This window comes from Nomascus leucogenys, chromosome 17, assembly GCF_006542625.1.
Source record: "Nomascus leucogenys isolate Asia chromosome 17, Asia_NLE_v1, whole genome shotgun sequence".
Classification (NCBI taxonomy): domain Eukaryota; kingdom Metazoa; phylum Chordata; class Mammalia; order Primates; family Hylobatidae; genus Nomascus; species Nomascus leucogenys.
The window spans coordinates 9,726,987-9,748,488 of record NC_044397.1 but is presented as its reverse complement, the minus strand read 5'-3'; the positions used below and the strand labels follow the sequence as shown (position 1 = coordinate 9,748,488).

The 21,502-nt window shown below is 41.6% G+C and overlaps 1 protein-coding gene across 2 annotated transcripts in view; it reads right to left on the bottom strand.

Moving 5' to 3' along the window:
* The window catches only part of STK39 (serine/threonine kinase 39), a 295,573-nt gene that overhangs the window by 189,514 nt on the left and 84,557 nt on the right, over nucleotides 1–21,502 (bottom strand). For both annotated transcript variants that reach the window (XM_030795816.1, XM_030795817.1), the window contains 2 exons: nucleotides 21,203–21,344; nucleotides 19,341–19,396 (listed from right to left, as the gene is read on the bottom strand). In XM_030795816.1, the coding sequence (XP_030651676.1) occupies nucleotides 19,341–19,396; nucleotides 21,203–21,344 (198 nt within the window). The remainder of the gene's footprint in view (nucleotides 1–19,340; nucleotides 19,397–21,202; nucleotides 21,345–21,502) is intronic.

Below are 21,502 nucleotides of genomic sequence, written 5' to 3'. Positions count from 1 at the left end.
GGAAAAATTGATTCTTTTAAATGCAATTGAAGCAACTCTGCACCCTAAAGTCTCTTCCTAAAAGACATAATCCAGGTAAAAATCCATAGTTAACGTTAGATATATTTTCACTTCCTTAAAAATACTACCTGCTTACATTACACATTTTAAAAAGTTAGAAAAACAGCTGAAAAAGATGTATAGTAGCAACTTATTACTGACAATACACTTTCAATATATCTGTCATGATTCATATATTTATTCAGAGCCTCCACTTTGAACACTCACTTTAAAGTCATAAACAGATGGTTAAATGTCTTTAAAACTCAGAACAAAAATTTCAGGAGCAGAAAACACCAATCCTGACATCTACTCCCTCTATGACTACAGAATAAATACACAATTTGCTCCTATGTATGGCTGATGTGTATATAGATTATATGTACTCAGTAACAGAACATTTTGAGCAAAGTACATAGTGTGCTTATGTTATATAAACAAAAAATTGGTATATTATATTGAGATAGCTTGCATATGACAGAACAAGGTGGCAGAACAGTAACAGTGAAAAGCTGTCCTTGTTTCCTAAGGGGTACATCTATACAGCCAAAGGGAATGGAGCCAGATTCACCTGTGTCCAAAACCACGGACATTTCTCTAGCAACACAGAATCAAAGGCTACACATAAAGTTAGCCAGTCCATCTCCCTGCCTCCAGGAATAACTGGAGGATATGGGTAAAAGCTGCTTTAAGAAGAACAACAACAACAACAACAAATAATGCTGTCATCCTAATAACAAAAAGGCTCTAAGACCTTCTGAATCCATTCACTTCTTTGCTCCTCCACAGCCACTGCCTTCATTTAATCCACCATTACTTCTTGCCAAGATTTCTGCAGCAGCCTCCTAAGTTCCCATCTCTCTTCTTTCCCCAAATCCAGGCTCCAGCAACCAGGCCTTTCTATGTCACATGTCTGAGCCCTCCTTAAAAGTCTTTCAGGCCAGGAGCAGTGGCTCATACCTGTAACCCCAGCACTTTGGGAGGCCAAGGCAGGTGGATCACAAGGTCAGGAGTTCGAGACCATCCAGGGCAACACGGTGAAACCCCATCTCTACTAAAAAATACAAAAAATTAGCCAGGCATGGTGGCACGGGCCTGTAGTCCCAGCAACTCTGGAGGCTGAGGCAGGGGAATCGCTTGAACCCAGGAGGCGGAGGTTGCAGTGAGCTGAGATCATGCCATTGCACTCCAGCCTGGCAACAGAGCGAGACTTTGTCTAAAAAAAAAAAAAAGTCTTTCAAGGCTCCCTGTCCCCTCAGGAAAAGGTCAAAATCCTTCAGCATAACATGTAAACCTGACTGCCCTTTCCTCTTCTGCCCTACCTATATCACTACTCTCAGCTTCAGACAGTAAGCTCCAGCCTACTGAATGACTTACTTTTTATTCCCTGATCCCATCACCTCCTTGGCCTCACCAGCATTGCCCTTGCACATGATGCTTTGTCGTCTAGGTACATCAACTCTCCATGCTGAACAGGTGCACCAGCAGAAGGCTTTCTGCATGGCCTTGTTAATGACACAGCATCTCCAGCACCCTGGCTCTTGGTGAGTAGTTTGATGTGCATTCATCACCTTTGCATAATTTGATTTCAGTAACATTGTTCATGGTCTTGTTTTGATGTGTAAATGCTACTTAGCCTTGAGGAGGATCTGCAGGTATGGTTATCTGATTTGGAGAGTGGCAGATCTACTAGGAAACACCACAGGACTAATGGGCAAGATCTGAGTGTTAACAGCGATTAGGCCTAAGGCTAGACTGTTACCCAACTGTATGACTCCAGAAAGGGACTTAAACTTTCTGGGCCTTATTGGGCTTCTTATTTAGGCCTTTTTTTATTATTTTATTTTTTTGAAATAGAGTCTCGCTCTGTCGCCCAAGGTGGAACGCAGTGGCATGATCATGGCTCACTGCAGCCTCAACTTCCCATGCTCAAGTGATCCTCCTACCTCAGCCTCCCAAGTAGCTATGACTACAGGCATGTGCTACCATGCCCATCTAATTTATTTTTATTTTTTGTAGACATGGGGTCTCTCTATGTTGCCCAAGCTGTTCTCAAACTCTTGAGCTCAAGAGATCCTCCTGTCTCAGCCTCCCAACATGCTAGAATTATCAGCATGAGCCACTAGGCCCAGCCTCAATTTTTATATTACTTTCATATTTATAAGACTCATATTTTTTTTTTAACCATGTATGACTATTCTTTACAACAACTGTTAGGTAGATCAATAAGCTACTCACTGCCTTTTCATAAGCAGGCAAGTAGGCTGAGGGGATAAGCATGAGTATTTTACAGTGGCAGAGATAAAATAGGAGAAGACATGTTTCTTGACTTTAACAATATTTGTCAGGCATGATGGTTCATTAGGTGGGTGTGGTGGCATGCAACCGTAATTTCAGCTACTCAGGAGGATGAAATGGGAGAATCGCTTGAGCCCAGGAGGTCGAGGATGCAGTAAACCATGATCATGCCACTGCACTCCAGTCTAGGCAAGAGAGTGAGCCCCTGTATCCAAAAAAAAAAAAAGCATATTCCCACCTAAGTAGGATAAGATGTATAAAATCAAATACTATATTGTCTGTGTAGAAGCAGAGGAGCTATAACCGTAATGGTCACGGAAGACTATCTCCAAAGTGGGCCTTGGAGCCAGCCTTGAAGATGAGGTGAAGACTTGGATGAGCAAGCCCAACAGGAAACACATTCCAGACAAAGAAACGGCATGAGCAAAGCACAAGTGTGGAGCCAAGAAGAAAAACTGACAGCTGCAATGGTCAAAAACTCAAAACACCTACAGCAGCCAGGCAGGAATACAATGGAGAAAAGAGGGTCCTGAAAACCAACAGCTACAGTCTCAGTAACAAGGGCCCTTGATACTCAGTCTCTGTGACAGGAGACTTTAGGAGTGCTGGGCCCTGTGTGAAGCCCTGGAGCCCACTGTCAGCACCCTCCCACCAAGGTCCAAGGCAGGCACCTGCTGCTTGGCACCAGAAGAAAGTTGCCATAGAGAAATGTAGACCCAGGATTGCTGGATATCCCAGTTTTCCCAGGGAAGCCAAACATTGGAATCTTTATGAAAAAGCTCCCTTTCTTACTGTAGTTGGCAATAAATTCATTTTTAAAAAACTCGAAAAGCGATTTCTCCTGCCTAATTTAGTCCACAAAACTAAAGTCTGCCAACTGTGTGGTTATGATGTCTAAAATGTACCTAAAATACTTCAACATATGCCATGTGATATTATGTTTGTGATACCACAACCTAGGTGGTCAGCTGGCATTCTAACCAAGAATGTCCAGTGCTGGGGGGGTTCCGATAGCACTCGACTCAGGATGCCAGAGGCAGCTGCTGGAAGTATTTCTATTATCCAAATCTAAATATAGATGAGTATAAGCCAGGTGACTTGACTGTCCAAAGGGGTTATTATTAGGGAAAACAGCAACCTGTTGAGAGGTATGATACATGTTAGAAATGGGCTTTCACTGCTGAAAATAAAGGTTCTTAGCACACAGAGAGTGGCTAAAATATTTTAGATATACTCCTCATTCTTGCATGAACAGAATAAAACAATCCAGCCCAGCTCGACTGTAAACTATACCCCAGCCAGTTCTGTGGATGGTTGGATTCCTAATAGCAAGTGTAAGGATAAAACAAAAACTGCATCTGGAATCTTGGCATGTCTGCCTCTAATGAATTTTTCATTCACCTATGCGGAAAAAGAACTGGGATTTCCTTGAGCTTACAGAACAAATTGTAAGAACTGTTTAGGGGCTTGCTTGCTAATGAAGGGCAAAATTTGGTCTGAAAGTTGATTTCTCTAAAACCTGTAAGGGAGGCTGTGGGTGAGTACCGAAGCCTCACTTACCTCAAACTTCTACAGTATCTGCTATTCTCTCTAAAAAGGAACCTGAGTTGTGCATGAACAACATTGACTCTCTTTGATCAGAGAGTAACCGGATCAATGTTTGAGAGTTCAGAGCTTCCTAAAATGTAGCTACAATGAGTTAAAAGAGACATTGATGCCTAAGTGGCTGGGTGGGAGTCTGGAGCAATATAGGAGCCCCCATAGCTTCAGGGGACCCTGAGAGTTCTTTCCTACAAGCAGCTTCTTTTCCACAGAGGCCATTATTTTTAAAAGCAGGGAAGTACTGGGTGAGATTGTTGAGGGGCCCAACCAACCACAGAATCTGAGCACCAGGTAAGGGAACTTGTACCTGATTCAATTAACAGCCGTTGTTCCCTCTCTCGTTAGAGAAGAACAACACTTGGAAAAAGTGACCATGCATGGATGTTCAAGAAAGGAAAAAGCCTGGAAGCAGAGAAGACCACAACCATAGCCCAGGAGCAAAATCAACAAAGCCTGTATATGAACAGAGAGGTTGGAAATGGAGAGGATCAGACCAATTCTTAAGAAAATATGATGACTTAGTAATTATTGGAATTAAGAAAAGAGGAAGGAATAAAAAAGATTAGATGACTTGCCAAGGAACACACAGCAAGTTATTGAGGGTCTGAATAAAATTCACAGTCCTTCAGAAAGGATTCAGCCACTTAGCCCTAGTCTTCTTTTCCAGAAAGTTCAGTGTATTTTTCTTTATTGAGAAGGAAATGCAAAATGCAATAATGGGGTTAAGATTCCACAACTCCAAAGCTCTTCTCTGAGTAAAGATCAAGTTGTGGTTACCCAACACAGAAAAACTGGTTTGAGGTTCACTGGTTAATCCTAAATGTCATATTTGTATCATCAAAACCAATCTCTTTATAATGTGGTTTGATTCCCAGTTGTTTTTTTCTCATGAGAGACTCTCAGGACTTGACTGACAAAATTGAAATGTTCTTCTAAACACCCGGGAACATTTTCAGGGCTGCCAGCATCCAGCCTTCCCAAGTTCCACAGGTTTCCTTAAAATGTTATACCACCAACGTTGGATGATTAAAGAAGTACATTGTGACTTCAATTATGCAAACTGTACAATAATGAGTAGAAAACAGAAGCAAATATTTTCTTAATTCTGTTCGGAACAGACTAAAGAGAGCTTTTTTTTTAAACCATGTATTTCCTTATTTTCATATTATTTTTGTACCAGGATGTGTGTCAGTGGTGCAGCACCTACTTATGCCCGGTACGCATGGGTGTGCACAATTGCGTACATGCACGGTGTGGGTTTAGATACCATGGGCTAACAGAGTTGTGATTTAGACATAATCCTGGCCTTGCAGTGAGAGCTAACATGGGGGAATATATTAACTAAAATAGAATGACTATGACATGACCTAAACAACATAAATACAAGAAACATACTAATGGGCCCAGTATACTATACTCAGCACTGAAAGCACCATCTTCTGCTGCTTATTCCCAGGGCCCTTTCGCCCAATTTCCTTGGTGAAAGAAGAAAAACACAGACCAGGGAAAGTCAGGGCTTTAGCAGTTAGCAGTTACAGAATCAGAGGCATGCCTCTTCCAACTGCAATCCAGACTTACTTATTACATCCAGATTAATCTTTCTAAAGTGCAGTTTCTAATCATAGCACTCTCTGGTCAAAATTCTTCTCCCTCCAGGGCATTTGAGAATAACAAGAAAGCTCATCCTAGGCCATAATTCAGCATTTATATGGAAGCCGACAGGATTCTAGTATTGTTTCCTTCTGATTGCAATGCTTATTCAATTATGGTATACTTTAGCAAAGTGCTTTCGCTCCTTTAACTGACCAAATCACCATTTCTGCTTTATGTTTATGTATAATTAAATCCAGCCTTTGGATACTAATTCTTCTGTTTTCTTTTTGTTTATAGAGGAAATAGGCGCAACTTTTTCCTGGAGCCTGACCATCATCAGAATGTCACCAGACCTCTGGGCACTGAAAGCCAACTCTGAGTGCAAACTGGGAGGGCCACCCCTTCCCTCCAACCTACTAGGAAACCCTGCAACCCAAAGCAGGAGAAAGCTTTCTGCTGTCCTGACTTAAAGGAGGCAGAGGGATAACTTAAGTCTTCCAGGTGGACGGTGCACTTCTGGGCACCTGCGCTGTGCTCAGCAGAACACAGCATAGCTCAGGGCAAGAAGCAGAGCAGAAAGCCCAGCAGGCCAAGTCAAGATGCAACAAGACCTGGAGCAGCAGCCACCCACACTCACTGAGCTGGCGTCCTTCTTGAAATAATGCCACTTTGCACATAGGAGTAGTTTTCCTCCTATTATTATAGTGGTATTCCAGCACACCCACAGCCAAAGAGGCCAGATAGCAATGTGTGTGATGTAACATATGTGGCCGCTATTCAGAGGCATACTGTGGGATCCTGATTCTAGTAAGTCTACCATCAACAATCCCTAAAACTAACAGAAAGAAGACAGGCAGCAAGGGAAGACACAGTGCATACAAAGGAGCCATGTTTCTGCTCCAAAGAGGTGCTTTAAAATTGAACAGGCCTGAATGTTAAGTCCCAATGACACTCCCTGCTCGTTTCCTTCTTTGAGCAACAGGTCCTCAAGCTTTACCATGAGGAGCTTAGAATATGGTAAGTTCTCAGTATCAGTTCTTGCAGCACACACTGTTGGTTGACTACCCAACATCCATATCCTGTTCTTTCCTACCAGAATCTTGATTTTGTTTGCCAGGCCTTGGGAGATTCATCTTATTGATCTAAGCCAATAACGGCATATGGTTCTTTTTCACCAGTGAATGGTCTGTGGCTCTGCCCTAGTCCTGACCTATAAGATCCAAAGGTAATACAGTACAGGCTCTTGCAGGGAAGTTTTTCTCCTGAATAAAAGAACCATCCTACAAGGCTCCTTTGCTCCCCATTCTCCTTCCTGTTTGAGAATGGTCATGTGAAGAGATGATGCTGGCAGTGATAACAGCCCATGAAGATGTGATGTATGGGAGTGATACAGCCCATGCTGACAGGTGCTGCCCAATCCCCACTGGCAGTGCAGAAGGGAGAGTAGGAAAGAGTCCCTGACCTCTGTGACATCTCTAGGCCCCTGCACCAACTCTGAAACCAAATGCCCAGACTTCTTGCTACGTGAGATAATTAATGTTTCTGCTGCTTAATCTCCTTTCAGACCAGTACTCTGTTATTTGTACCTAAAGGCTTCTTAACTCTTACAGTCTCCTGCCTTTCCTCAGTCTAGCCACATTGATTCATACTTCCTGACTGCTAAGGGTTAACCATTGCATCAGAGGCCAAAGTCACTGCAATCCCCAAAAGGACTTGGTAAAAAATTAGCAAGAAAACAGTTTAGCACACAGTGCAATTTTGGATTTTAAAACAGCTCCAGTATCAAGTATGACTTTTCATGCCAGAAGCACAAATTAAAACAAGCAAATGCAGAGGCATCTCAAGGGGGAAGAAAACATACTGCAAGAAGAATCTAATTCACTTTTTTGCCAATAGTTGCTGCTGGGGCTATATTTACATAAACCTACAACAAAGAAAATAGCACACTTCTAGGAAAACAGGAGACAGAAGTAAGTTCGCCATCCTAGTCTTGACCCTTGTAATTCAAGGTGGGGTCCATAAGCCAGACCAGCATTACCTGTGAGGCTTTCAATGCAGAATCTTGAGTCCCACTCTATACCTACTGAATCAGAATCTGGATTGCAGCAGGATCCCCAGCTGACTGAATGCACATCGAAGAAGAGAAGCATTACTCTAGATTACTGTCCTCCTAGCAGGCACTGTGGCATGATTCAGTGGGACTGGAAGATCTCAATGCACAGCCAACTCCACAGGTTCCTCTTTCACCTCTCAGATGAAGAGAACCACGGCAGTCGAGAAAGAGTAGCAGGAAAAAAGTATTTATGTGTGCATATTCATGTATCTTATGACACAGTTAGTTCAAGGGCAATTCTAAAAACATAAGTCATATCCCACACAGAACTATCTAACCCAGCGATTCTCAACTGTGTCTCATATGTGCAGTAGAATAAATTCATACACATGGCACACCTCTTTGGGAATACACAGATTTTTATGAAATCTTTTTTAAGTGCATGAAAATAATTTATAATCACAATACTTACTAACAGTTTATCAGTAACAGTTGCTCACTGCAGGTGTGATGGTACTGGGAGAGGCTATAGGTAAACATGATTCTTTGCACAGATTTATGTGGCACTACTCCTTTCTCTCTCATTTGTGAAAACCTCTAATGAACTGTGTAAGGGTGATATCAGGTTGGTGCAAAGGTAATTGCGGTTTTAAATTAAAAGCAATGGCAATAACCGCGTTACCTTTGCACCAACCTGATATCATATTATTAGAGTGATAACCTTGAATTTGCTTATCTTTTAAGCAAGTCAATAAATATGTTGGCACTTTACTATTAGTAATCAGTTATTCACACACCACTACATGCTGGGACACACCACCCTTCTTGCTTGGGAGAGAACCTGGTACCCCAAGAGGAACCAGGTAGAACCAAAGAGGTTCTTCTGACACCCTCACTCCCACCCAATCCCTTCCCCTCACCCCACATCAGGCTCCTCGTTTTCATTTCTGTTTATTCCTTCTTGAAAGCAAATGGTGCTCAATGGCCTTGTTTGGCTCTATACACCATGGCCCCAACCATGGCACGGTGTCCAAGTCATTCACAGTCAAAAAAACATAATCCTACAGCATTTCCTGAGTCTGGGCCCTGGAGAGTCACTTATCAACTGCTCTAGACAAATCCATCTTCCATGCCTATTAATGAGGGAGCAGTAGTCATAACCTTCTTTGAAACATCAGAGAATGACAATTTCACAGCCTTTTCTGACAGCAAAAGAAGAAATCATAAGACAGTCCATAAAGGCAGAGTTTCATCTTTTAAAATAAAAGAAACACAAAGAAGCAAGCCTTCCCATGACTGGCGTCTCATATGTAGACTCTTGACATTGCCATCAACCAGTTTCCTTCAAATAGGCTATATCCTTTGCACCTTCTACAAGGAATCAAATCAATTCACGACAGAAAAACTGAAAGAAAAATTCAGGCCAGGCACGGTGGCTCATGCCTGTAATCCCAGCACTTTGGGAGGCTGAGGCAGTTGGATCGCGAGGTCAGGAGATTGAGACCATCCTAGCTAACACAGTGAAACCCCGTCTCTACTAAAAATACAAAAAATTAGCCAGGTGTGGTGGTGGCACGTGCCTGTAGTCCCAGCTACTCGTGAGGCTGAGGCAGGAGAATCGCTTGAACCCAGGAGGCGGAGGTTGCAGTGAGCCGAGATCACGCCACTGCACTCCAGCCTGGGCGTCAGAGTGAGATTCGGTCTCAAAAAAAAAAAAAAAAAAAAAAATTCAACAGGATGATTCTTGGTAAAAACACAGAAGCTGCTACTCCCTCCCCAATTCCTCAGCCATTCTCTCAATCAAGACACCACAGGCTTAAAAGGGACAAAAAGAATAAGTGGTGGTCAATGCCAATTATATTTGGCTCAAAGTTCAGCTGACTGATACAGTCAATTAGCCACAGCAGTGGAGAGCACCAGTTGAACAAAATGGCAAACCACAGATAATCTGCCCATCTATGTCAGAGCTACAGAACCCTTGCCCCAAAGCAGGTGAATTTTCAGTAAGAAGTAGAGTCACTGGTCACACCTGGAGCAGCAACAGAATGGAAGGCTGGAGCAGGAGTCCCAGCCCAGCTGTGCTGAAGGTTCCAGGCCAAGAGACAGCTTTTTCAAGAGTTCACTAGTGGTCAGCTTTCTATTAAATAAGATAATTACACTGAACAAAGGAAAAACACAGATAATTCCCACACCACATATCCATTCTTCCCTGGATCCCCAATGTGAGGTGGGAGGACTATTTTTAAAGATGCTCTGGTAAAAGCAGCCACAAGACAGAAGCTTGGCTTACTCTCCTCTCCATGCCCAAGATAATCCTCTGATTTGAATTCTTTAAAATAATACTGAGAATGTCTTTAGTGACTGCAGCTAATGAAGGGTTATTTGAACATTTTGATGCAAGGTAGGTCCTTGGAGAACATCTTGTCAACCTTCCTTACTTTACAACGGAAGGAACTGAGCCCTGGGGCTCCTGGACTGTCAAAAGGCATAGAGTTAAGAAGTATATTGGTGGGGTAGGGGCGAAACCTAATGGCAAGAAGCGAAAGTGAAGTCTGAGGAGATCTGAGAGTGAAATGCTTTTATGACTTTCAGAATGACCTTCAACAAGTCCACAATTGCTCAGCAGTCCTCAGATGCTTCATCTGAAGGAACTATTGTGCTGAACCGACACAGTTGTTGTAAGGAGAGCACCAGGTAAGTATATTATACAGGTATTATTGTTTCCCAAACCAAAGGCAAGCTTCTAAAGTCAGCGAGGGCTCCTGGCCGGCCATATCCGCAGAGACAGGCACGAACAACTTAGATCAAATATTAATATGTCTAAATTTCCAATGCAATATTCATATACCTGCAGGTGATCTTTTTCTTTTTTATACAAATCTTCACTCAACCAGCCCTACTATCAGAAGCCTCCATTAAGCCACAATAGCCCATCTGTACATGTTAAAGATATGATCCCTACGGGAGAAGATTAAAATAACACAACTCCAGTTGCTACAAGTATTTAAGGAAACAATGCACACCATTTTTTTTTATAAAGTTTTCAGAAGGATTAGTTGAATCTTCAAAGAATCTGCAGATTTCCAAATCTGTGATAAAAGAAACCCTCACACTGAAAACTCCTAACATTAAAGAGTCACTGAACTATTGCTCAATATTCTTTTAATCTAAATTTACTACTCAGATGTTTATTAATTCATTTGACAACTATTTGCCAAGATCTTACTAAATGCCACTTCCAGTTCTAAGTACTGGGACTGTAGACCAGAAACCCCTGCTCTCACGGAGCTGACTTTTAAGTTGGGGCAGGGGTAAGGGGGACAGGTAAATACAGATAAAAGCAAAATGGCAAAATATAATACATAGTAGTAGTTCTCAGACTTCAGCCTGCTTCAGAACCCTTAGAGGGCTTCTTAAAACACAGATTGCTGGGCCCTGCCTATAGAGTTTCCGATTCAGAAGGTCTAGGGTAGGAGAGCACAAGAGTTTGCATTTTTATCAAGTTTATGCTGCTGCTGCTGCTCTAGGAGCACACCTTGAGAGAGCCACTGATAGAGAGTACGCTGATGTGTACAATAAAGAAAATAGAGCAGGGCAGGGAATACAAAATATGGGGTGGGGGGGGGGTTACAATATGAGGCCTGGAAGTCTCACTGATGTGACACTTGAGCCAAGATCTGAAGGAGATAAGGAAAAGAGTATTCCAGAAAGAAGCAACAGCCCATGCAAAGATCCTGAGGCAACAGCATGCAAGATAAGGAGGCCGATTTGACTGAAGAGGAAGATGTAAGAGTCAAAATCAATGACATAATGAGGGGCCAGATCTTGTAAGGCCTCGTGAGCCACCTTAAGGATTTTGACTTTCACTCTGAAATGGCAAGGGGTTGGAGGGTTTTGAGGAAAGGCATAATACAAGTCAACTTAGTTTAACAGCATTACTCCAGATGCCATGTAGAGAACAGACCACAGAGGGGCAAAGGCAGAAGAGGTCCTTTCAGGACACCGCCATAATAATCCAAACAAGAACTGATGGGTCCATGGACCACGATGACACAGGGAGCTGGTGAAATATGGTCAACCATAGGATTTACTAACATATTGGACAGGATATAGGGTCCAAGAGAAAGACAAGGATCAAGGACTATCAAGATTTCTGGCCCATTCAATGGAAGAATGGTTCTCCCACTAAAACAACTGGGAAAGACTGCGAGAAGCGCAGTTCAGGAGCACAGGGGTCATAGAGTTCTCTATTGAAGTTATCCATTTGTTAGAGTTGAAAGGAAATTTGAGAGCCTAAGCACATCATTTTACAGGCGATACAAACTATGGCCAGCAAAGGGTAAGGACAGTAAATTAATGACCACGGGGGGCCTAGACGGGCTACTGTGTCCTCAAGTGTACTACATACAATCAAGTGTTAAATCATATTCCATAGAATGTAACCACAGGTTAACACTATTTAAATGTCCTAAAAATCTATAATCAACATATGATACATGCAATAACTTATAAGATGTTATTGACCAAAACCTATTCCTATTTATAGTACATATTTAAAATTTATCCCCATTATAACCTATTTGACTAGTCCTAATGTGGATAACTTAAGTTACCCAGGTATAGGCATTCCCTTCACTTAACACATTTTTTAAATTTATGTAGTTGACTGTTTAATGTGTCACCTAAACTATAAACTCCATGACAGTAGACACAATGTCTCCATTGCTTACCACTGTGTCAGCTCAGAGGACTGTGCCCACAACATAGCAAATGCTCAGTAAATACCTGTCAACTAACCGCTGAGGATACACTGAAACCAAACACCTAATGTTTACCTTTTCCCCTACAGAAGGAGCAGGCTATACAAATGGAGGTTCTGGGAAAAAGAAAAACAAACGAAAAAATAAGCAAAGGACCGAACTGCTCTGCTTTCATGTCTAAAAACTCTTATTTTAGGCAGACCTCCGTAGCTTTTGGTAATATGTGAAATTTAATTTAATAATGAATTGCAGGCCCTTACAGGAAGGAAAAACGAGAGGGAAGGAGGGAGACTGAGTCCCATCTGCCTCATGCCCCCCTAGACACTCTTCTGTGAAGCTCAACCCTGTCCCCCCTGCAGCTAAACGTGCACAGCTGAGCAAAAATTCCAGCAGGGGAGTAGAGCAAAGTGGTTCTCCTCCACCGGGTTCACCCAGTAACGTTTCCTTAAGCTGTTGCTCAAACAACTGCTAGCAGCTGTTAAAGCATGAGAAGCTGCTTATAATCTCCCCAAGTATTTCTCACTGATGGGTGTGTAGCTGGAATGAAAAACTCAGTTTCCAGAACTGACTACATTCTTGGTTCATTCTAGAGCTTTCATCAAATGTTATCATTTGTCGAGATACCAAAAATCAGGGAACCACATTAATTTACTGTCCTTATTCACTTATGCCAAAAAAAATTCATGTATGAGAATTTTGTTGTAATTCATCAAATCATAATTCACATAGTTATAAACTGTTCCTGAAACTCAAAACAAATATTTTGATTCACTGTAAAGCACTGGAAACCCCCCCAACAGATTTTAATTTTCACGTGTATTCTATTTTCTGAGTATAACCAGTGCCTCTTCATTCATGTTCTCTGCTTCACTCTTCCTTAACTTTATCATTTCATGGCTTGCTGGCTAGGGCAGTGCTTGTCCAAAATCAGAAGTGATATTTCTCATTAAAAACTATTTTCAGCCTTTAAAATATGCAGTAGTATACATACCTAAATATTTAAAATATTTCTGCCTCCCTCCATCCTAAGCTGATATATTCTTACTCATTTGAACTCTCAGCTATGCCTTACATCTGTTCCCTTTGCCACCGACAGGCACGTGTACTTGCATAACTTGCCGCTGAGACAGCGTGTCTCGCGTGCCTCTAGGCAGAGTGCACTGACCCAAAGTTCAGGAAGACCTGCCATGTATCAGGTACTATCTGGGGATGCTGCGATGAACAACACAGTTTCTCCCTCTGGGAAGTATCCAGTCAGAAGGGAAGATGAGAAAGTAGAGGCCCAATTTCAGTGCTGTGTCATAGGCTAGCTAGAGTATGGCCAGAACCCTTGCAAACCACCAGGGTGAGGTGCTTAACCCAGTGCAGGTGGGCATGGTGGAGGAAATGATCATGAAAGGTTTCTCAGGGAAAGAATTCTTCATGAATAAGTCATGAAAAGAAGTTACTCAGGTAAGAAAGGGGAACCCTGAACAAGAAGCTGTAAGCATTTCAAGTCACAGCAGAAAGCACTTGCAGACATGGCCAGAAAATCGGGCAGGTCCCTCATCTGCCATTAGTAGGAAGCTGGTGCTTTACTCCATCAGCAATGCTTTATTCCATCAACAATGCTTATAAACTTTATGCAAGAGGAAGATACAGTCAGGTCTACACTGCAGATTCTTCACTCTGGTGATATTGAGGAAACTGATGGGAAAAAGAAAAGAGCAAAACAACATGGCAGGAGGTCAGATGGAGTGCCTAAGGCCTCGTGCCTCCCTAGCCACCGCGAGCTTACCACACCCTAAGTAATTAGAGGACACCATCCCAATTTCAATACGAAAGCAATGAGTTAGCAAATTCTAAAATAAAATTCTAACTCCTTTAATGCTGTAGTATATTCTCATTACACAAACGTGCAAAGTGAGGCACAGAGAAGCTAAAGCTGTAACTTGGTTACACAGCTAGAAGGAGCAATGCCAGGATTGCACCATGGCTGTCTGGTGTCAGAGCCCATGCTCTGGGCCAAGGTGCTCATAAATGTGATGACATCATTTCCTGATTGGATGCCTCCGGGGCTTTCAGCGCTTTCCCACACTAATCAGAAGCTGACTCCAGGGCTGCTCGGGTGCCTTGCTCAAAGCAGCAGCCTCTCTTCCCTACAACACAAAAAATAACTCTTCAACCCCTACCCTCCCCATCAAAGTGCACTTTATGAGGGCCAAAGAGCACAGAAGGAAAATGAAAGAACCCAGCAGCTATGGGTGTAAAAACTCCACCACCTTGCACATCTTCCTCTAGCTCCTTATGGATAACATCTAAGTGACAGAAGCAAGTTAAGTTTCATTGCATGTTTTCCTAGCACTTTTAGTCATGGGGTTTTCAGTGTTCAAGATGCAGACTTAAACTGAAGATGTATTCAAGGCTGATAAGGATATAATCTCCCTCCCAGTAAATAAGAGATGCTACCCAAAGTTCTACCAATGTACCTTGGACAGTGAAAAACCCAGGGCATAAGCTTGATTTGAATGGATGCACATATGTGAGGCAGTTTGATGGTAACTTTCTAGAGTTCCAGGCTGCTTTCGCTCAGTACCAGTTTTTATTTCTGTTATGTAAAACCAGGGAAGGGAAATTGACATTCACACACATAAGCACTGTCTTTGTGTGTTGGGCCTACTATAACAAAGTGTCTTAGACTGGGTGACTTAAAAACAACAAAATCTTATTTATCACAGTTCTGCAGGCCGGGAAGTCCAAGATCATGGCATCAGCAGATTCACCATCTAGTAAGGACCCACCTTCTTGTTTATAGATGGTGCCTTCTGTTTATGTCCTCACATGGTAGAAGGGCACGGCAGCTCTCTGGGGCCTCTTTATAAAGGCACTGGCCCCACTAATGAGGGTTTAGCCCTCATGATCTTATTACCTCCCAAAGGCCCCACCTCCTAACACCATCACATTGGTGATTAGGGTTCAACATATGAATTTGGAGGGCACACAAAATTCAAACCATAGCACACACACACCTAAAAGGCAAAAGTAAGTGAAAATGAGCATGAGACCTACCTTACATAATGTAGTAGTAAACTTCTACAAAGTTCTTTATAAATCAAATGTGTTGAAATCAACATTTTTATAGAACATCAAGAGTAGCCACTGTTTTTTTTAAATCTTAGATTAAAAAGATTAGCAGAAATCACCCCAAAGTGATCTGTTTCATATGAATTTCTGTTTGCTCAAAATAGTGTCTCTCATTAATTCTGGACAAACAGGCTTAGTCATGTGCCAAAGCACTAAGCTCTTCCTGACAATATGAGAGGGCATCAAATCAGAAGATAAAATGCTATGCCGTGGGAAGAATAGGACTTTCAAGTAGCCACTCCCCCTTCTATCACACAGTGCAGCAAAACCTATTACATTTTCCAAGGCACCCAAGTTGATTATCAGGAAGTTACACACACTGGACCTCTAAGCATAGAAGGTACAGTAAGAAGGAAAGCATTTTCTCTTAAACCCTGAGTAGGCAGTCCTCAGTTTCTAATTCACTACGTCAAACCTGAAGTTTTCCAATCTGAAAAGAGAGTGGTGTCATTATTGAGCTTAATTCTATACCAAATGACGCTTAGATGGCTGCTTCTCCTATCCCCTGAAACCTTACCAGGGATACCCCTGTGTTTCAACCTAAAGGAGCAAAGAGGAAGAAGGTGCTGAATATGTTCCCTGACCCAAAGGGGAATTGATTTATGCAGAGACACAGAAGAGCTAGCGATCGCTGTGGTATATTCCATCTGAAACTGAGGTCATTTAAATCCAGATTTAAGGTCCTCCTCCTGGAAATCCCACAGATGTGAGTTGACAGTTTCTAGAGTCAGACTGTCCAAACCCAAAGCATGGATACACCGCTTATTCTACGTGTGACCTGGGCAACTGACTTCCCCACTGTAACTTAGTTTCTCCTATGTAAAATGGATGCAATAGTACCTTCCCCATGAAGTTGTGCTGAGGACTGAATGAGACTCAAAGCATTCAGAACCCAAAACCTGGCCTGACACACAGGAAGCACTCAAGACACGTTAGTTCCTGATTTTCTACCCACGTTCAATAGAAATGTACATTCTTCCAGAGAATTTGGACTGTGTTAAACAGAACCAGGCTCATTATCTTATCCACCACACTTCTAGCTGCATAATAAAGTGAGGGTTTCTCATGGTCTAAATCAGGCCCTTTAATCTTCTGTTTTCTGATAAAAAGTTCTGAAAAAGGGAATTTATACATATGTAAAAGTGAGTGTTTCCCCTAAAAAAACAAAAATCATGTTTTCTATTAGGATAGCAAAAATGCCCTTTCTTAAAAACAGTGCACACAATAATACTCTCAAGGTGGGCAATGTATATTACACTCAAAGAAATAAATGCAAACTTAACTTCTCCCCTGCTTAACTTTTATTTTAAACTACATGGCTGCAGAGGCATAAAGATACAAAGGGAAAAGAGCAAAAACAGACTGGGTAAAAATGATATATTATTTGGCCAGGTAGCAACGAAAAGGGACTGTCTCACCCCTGCCATTGCTGAGTCTCCACGTTCCACTCTTCCCCCCCACCCTGCCTGCTTCGCCCACCGACAAGGATGCCAGTAAAAGACCCAGAGACTCCTGGTCCTCATTTTTGTTCAGGCAGCAACCAAGTACCTGACCAAGAAAGTCAATCTCCTATAAAATGAGGACAGCAGTAACATCTACCTTTCCAAGGAGACATTAAAAATGCTTTAAGGCAATAACCTTATATTATAGTGAACACTTTAAAAATTCAAACTTTAAATACTGTATTAGTTGGATGTTATGATCAGGTCAGAGAATATGGGAGAAATTAAATGTGAGTTCCAGAAAGCGATAGTTCCAGAAATGCAGAAGCTGTACATTTAGGTGCCTGTCAAGCAGCCACCATACATCTGGGAAATGGCCATTCCAGTTTGTGTTACTACACAAGCATGAAGTTGCATACTCAAAAAGATACCAAGGAAGCCCCGGATGGCTGGAACACAAAGTCCTCAGCACATGCCAGGCACAGAAAAGGCATAGCCCTCTCTACACATCAATTCACTTAATTCCCACACCTACCCCATGCAGGGGCTTCCTGCCTGAGCCCTTCTGAACTCAGCAGCCCCCACAGTGCAGGCACGTACTGGGTCACAACAGACTCCTCGGCAGTAAGGAAAAACCCAAAGGCCTGTGATGGAAGGAAAAAGCCAGGAAATCTTACCTGGGGGATTCCTACTGGAAAAAAGAAAAGGACAGTGTGTTCCAGAAGGCTCAGGGAGAGGCTCAGATCATTAATCTGACAAGAATAATGGGACGAGATGACTGGCAGAGGACTAAGTAACAGAATAAGGCAGGGGCTGACCAGCCTTCACATTTCAAAGGCAGTTCACTGCTATTTTGACCCTTTTAGTGAGAAATCATCATTTCATCATAAAACAGAAAATTAGTTGTACTTCCTTATCATCTTAGAGCAAGATTAATGGCAAGTTAGCTTCCAAATTCCATAATTAGTAAGTATTACCTTTTGATAAGTCATAAACTCTCCTCAGAGCTGAAGCTCTTGCAGGACAATTTGAGGGTCACGTGATCTCCAGTCAGTGCAAGGGAGTATCAGTGTGATCCTGTTAGTCGTAGTAACAGAAGTAATAGTAGTAACGGTAGCAACAGTAGTAGCAGCAGCAGCCATGGTAGAACAGCAGTTATTGATATTTACTGCTTGCCTATTATGTGTCGGCCACTGTTAAGATCACTGGACCTTGATTTCACGAAAGAAGATGAAGTAGTTTATATTTTTACCCCTTTAAGGAAACTGAGTCTTAAGAAGGTTTGGTAACTTGCCCAAGGTGGTAGAGCTACTAAGCAGTGGCCTCAGAATTTCGACCAAGTCAGCTGACACCAGAGCCTGCACTCTGAACAACTAGACTGCTTGGGGCTGGACAGTTTGAAATTTTTGCCCACAGATGTTTCTCAGCTGTTACTTGTTTAACTGAAGTACTTTTTCAAACTGTCCCTAGCCTATGGGATAAGGTCCACTCGTGAGGACAAGATATGCACACACAAAGGACTAACTCAGATGGCTCAAGAACAAAATCCGGCATCCACGATGAGGAGAGGCACCAGAGTCTAGGGGTTGGGGGTGGGGGCAGCAGATGAATCAAGAATTGCCAAAGATTGATAATTATTGAAACCAGGTGATGGGTACAAGTGGGCTCATCTTACTCTTCTCTGCAATGACAGGGTCAGTTCAGTACAGGGAAGGACTGTCTAGCCAAAAAATGCCAAGAACACTCCCCTAAGAAACCATGAAAGCTAAAAGGATTGCTGAGACAGACTTTCAACGACATGGGTAAAGCAAGAGTTAACATGGGTGTGGCTACATCTTATCCCAGGCCTTTAAGGTTACTCTAGGGCCAATAACAAAATAGAGGCTTTGAACATGAAAGGTGTTCACCTGATATTGCATGTTCATGTAAAAGACATTCATTGCATCCCCAGGCTACCAGCTTTGTCAAGAATAGCCATGTTGGGTCAGAGTTAAGAACAAAATAAGGCCCAGATTTTTAATGTTCACAATTCTTTCAGATATCTCTTAAGAAATAAATTAGTTTTTAATTGATGTGTACGATGTTTTAAATTTTCAAACCTATCGAAAAACGTTTTTACAAGTGCATTTCTTGAAGTTATATGAGTATTACCAATATAAAATGTGAAAGGTAGAAAACATAATAAAATTGAAAATAAAATTATTCTTTATCAAAAAGCTATGTACTAAAATGGCATTTTTCACAGGATGATCTAATGACTTATCAAAACAATACGGAAAACATGTTATCCTTCGGACCCAAACATTCCGTAAATATCATTCTGAAAATAGATTACATGCATTTATTCATTTCTCAGGAATGAGTCTACATTCCTTGAAACTGTAACACTTCTGTAATCAAGTAAAAAATTTTTCTATTTATCAGCTTTACCTGCTATTTGTACTGAACCATCCTCACCCAGAAGAATATTACCAGCTTTCAAATCCCTATTAGAAAAAAATAAAATAAAATAAATTGTAGGGTACAGACTTTATAGTGTATTGATTCACTCAGGAAGATTTTAAAACATATCATACAACGTAGCTCTTTGACATAATAATTTCATAAATATTAAGATTATATCACAGATTTTAAAAGTTATAAGGATAGGCTGGGCACAGTGGCTCACGCCTGTAATCCCAGCACTTTGGGAGGCCAAGGTGGGTGGAGCACCTGAGGTCAGGAGTTCGAGACCAGCCTGGCCAACATGGCGAAACCCCATCTCTACTAAAAATACAAAAATTAGTTGGGCGTGGTGGCAGGTGCCTGTAATCCCAGCTACTTGGGAAGCTGAGGCAGAAGAATCACTTGAACCTGGAAGGTGGAGGTTGCAGTGAGCCAAGACCGTGCCACTGCACTCCAGCCTGGGCAACAAGAGTGAAAGTCGGTCTCAAAAAAAAAAAAAAAAAAAAAAAAGGTATGAGGATCCACCTGTCATTTTATAGTTTACTCATGGGGGAGAGTCAGGATTTTAGAAAGAAATATTTTCTATGAAATAATTATCCAAATTTAATTAAATCATCAGTAAGTAGACTCTCTATTTTATGCTTCAGAGTTAGAGACTGCCCATAAACTCACACTACTGTCATTCTATCAGGTATTAAAGCCCAGTCTATGTAAAGCTCCTCTACTTCCACTTAAATTTGGGGTGCAATTCCAACTTAATTCTCTTTCTGAAAAATGAACTTCTCTCCTCTGGTGAGAGACTGATTATAAATACTAATTATAATAATAGATATTATATTTCTTCACCATATAAAACCTGTGTAATCTTAGTACTTTGAAAAATGACAATTTGCAATTTATAAGTTTGATTTCTAAAGTAACTTTTTTCTAATTATTGAAAAATATAGGCCAGCCACAGTGGCTCACGCCTGTAATCCTAGCACTTTGGGAGGCCAAGGCGGAGAGATCACCTGGGATCAAGAGTGTCAGTCCAGCCTGGCCAACATGGTGAAACCCCATCTCTACTAAAAATACAAAAATTAGCCAGGCATGGTGGCGCATGCCTGTAATCCCAGCTACTCGGGAGGCTGAGACAGGAGAATCACTTGAACTCGGGAGGCAGAGGTTGCAGTGAGCTGAGATCACACCATTGCACTCCAGCCTGGGCAACAGAGCAAGACTCTGTCTAAAAAAAAAAAAAGAAAGAAAGAAAAAAGAAAAATATAGTAGAAATAATTAAATATAAATTTCAGGGTAGGAGAATTACATTATTAGCATTACTAGTAAATGGCTATTTACTTGCAATAATTCCTAAGAGCCCAAGTAGCACTCACTCACTTGAAACATCAAGCACTCCTATTCTATGTGATTTGACTATATAAAGAATTAACATTTTATGTCACAAAAGAAGATGAGTGCCTCCTCCTTCCCTCTCACCACCATATCAAAAATAATTCGCATAGTACAATGTTTGGATAGTCTTGCTTGTATTAGAAAGATAGAGATGCTGTCTAGTTCAACTAGTATAATTCAAGAGTAGTTATCAAAACTGATTTCTTTAAATGAGTCCATGTAGTCCTTTTTAGATTCCACTCTTATTTCAGTGAAAGCAACTGAAGCAATCCCAAGGATACCAATATAATTCATCAAAATGTATTCTCTTGTTTCTTTCTTAAGTACTTTTTTTCCATCTATTTAGCCTAAGTAATGTCAATACCTGCCTGCAACATGTGTTTCCTTAACATTCTTTACAAACTAGGGCTGAAGATATGAACAGCTGAATTTAAACATCTCTGCAGAGGTCATACCTGTGAATCTGACCGTTTCTGTGTAGATAGTCTAAGCCTTCCAAAACCTCTTTAAGAATTGTTGCTATTATTGCCTCTTCCAGAACTCCATTCTTGTGTTCTCCTCGGTTGACAATGTATTTTATGATATCCAACATTGAACCTAAGTAGACAAACAGAAGAATTAAAACATAAGCACCTTCATCACCTTTTCAGAATAAGACTCCATTATGTATAAAATTTAATGGAAACATTGGCCGGGCACGGTGGCTCACGCTTGTAATCCCAGCACTTTGGGAGGCCGAGGCGGGCGGATCACGA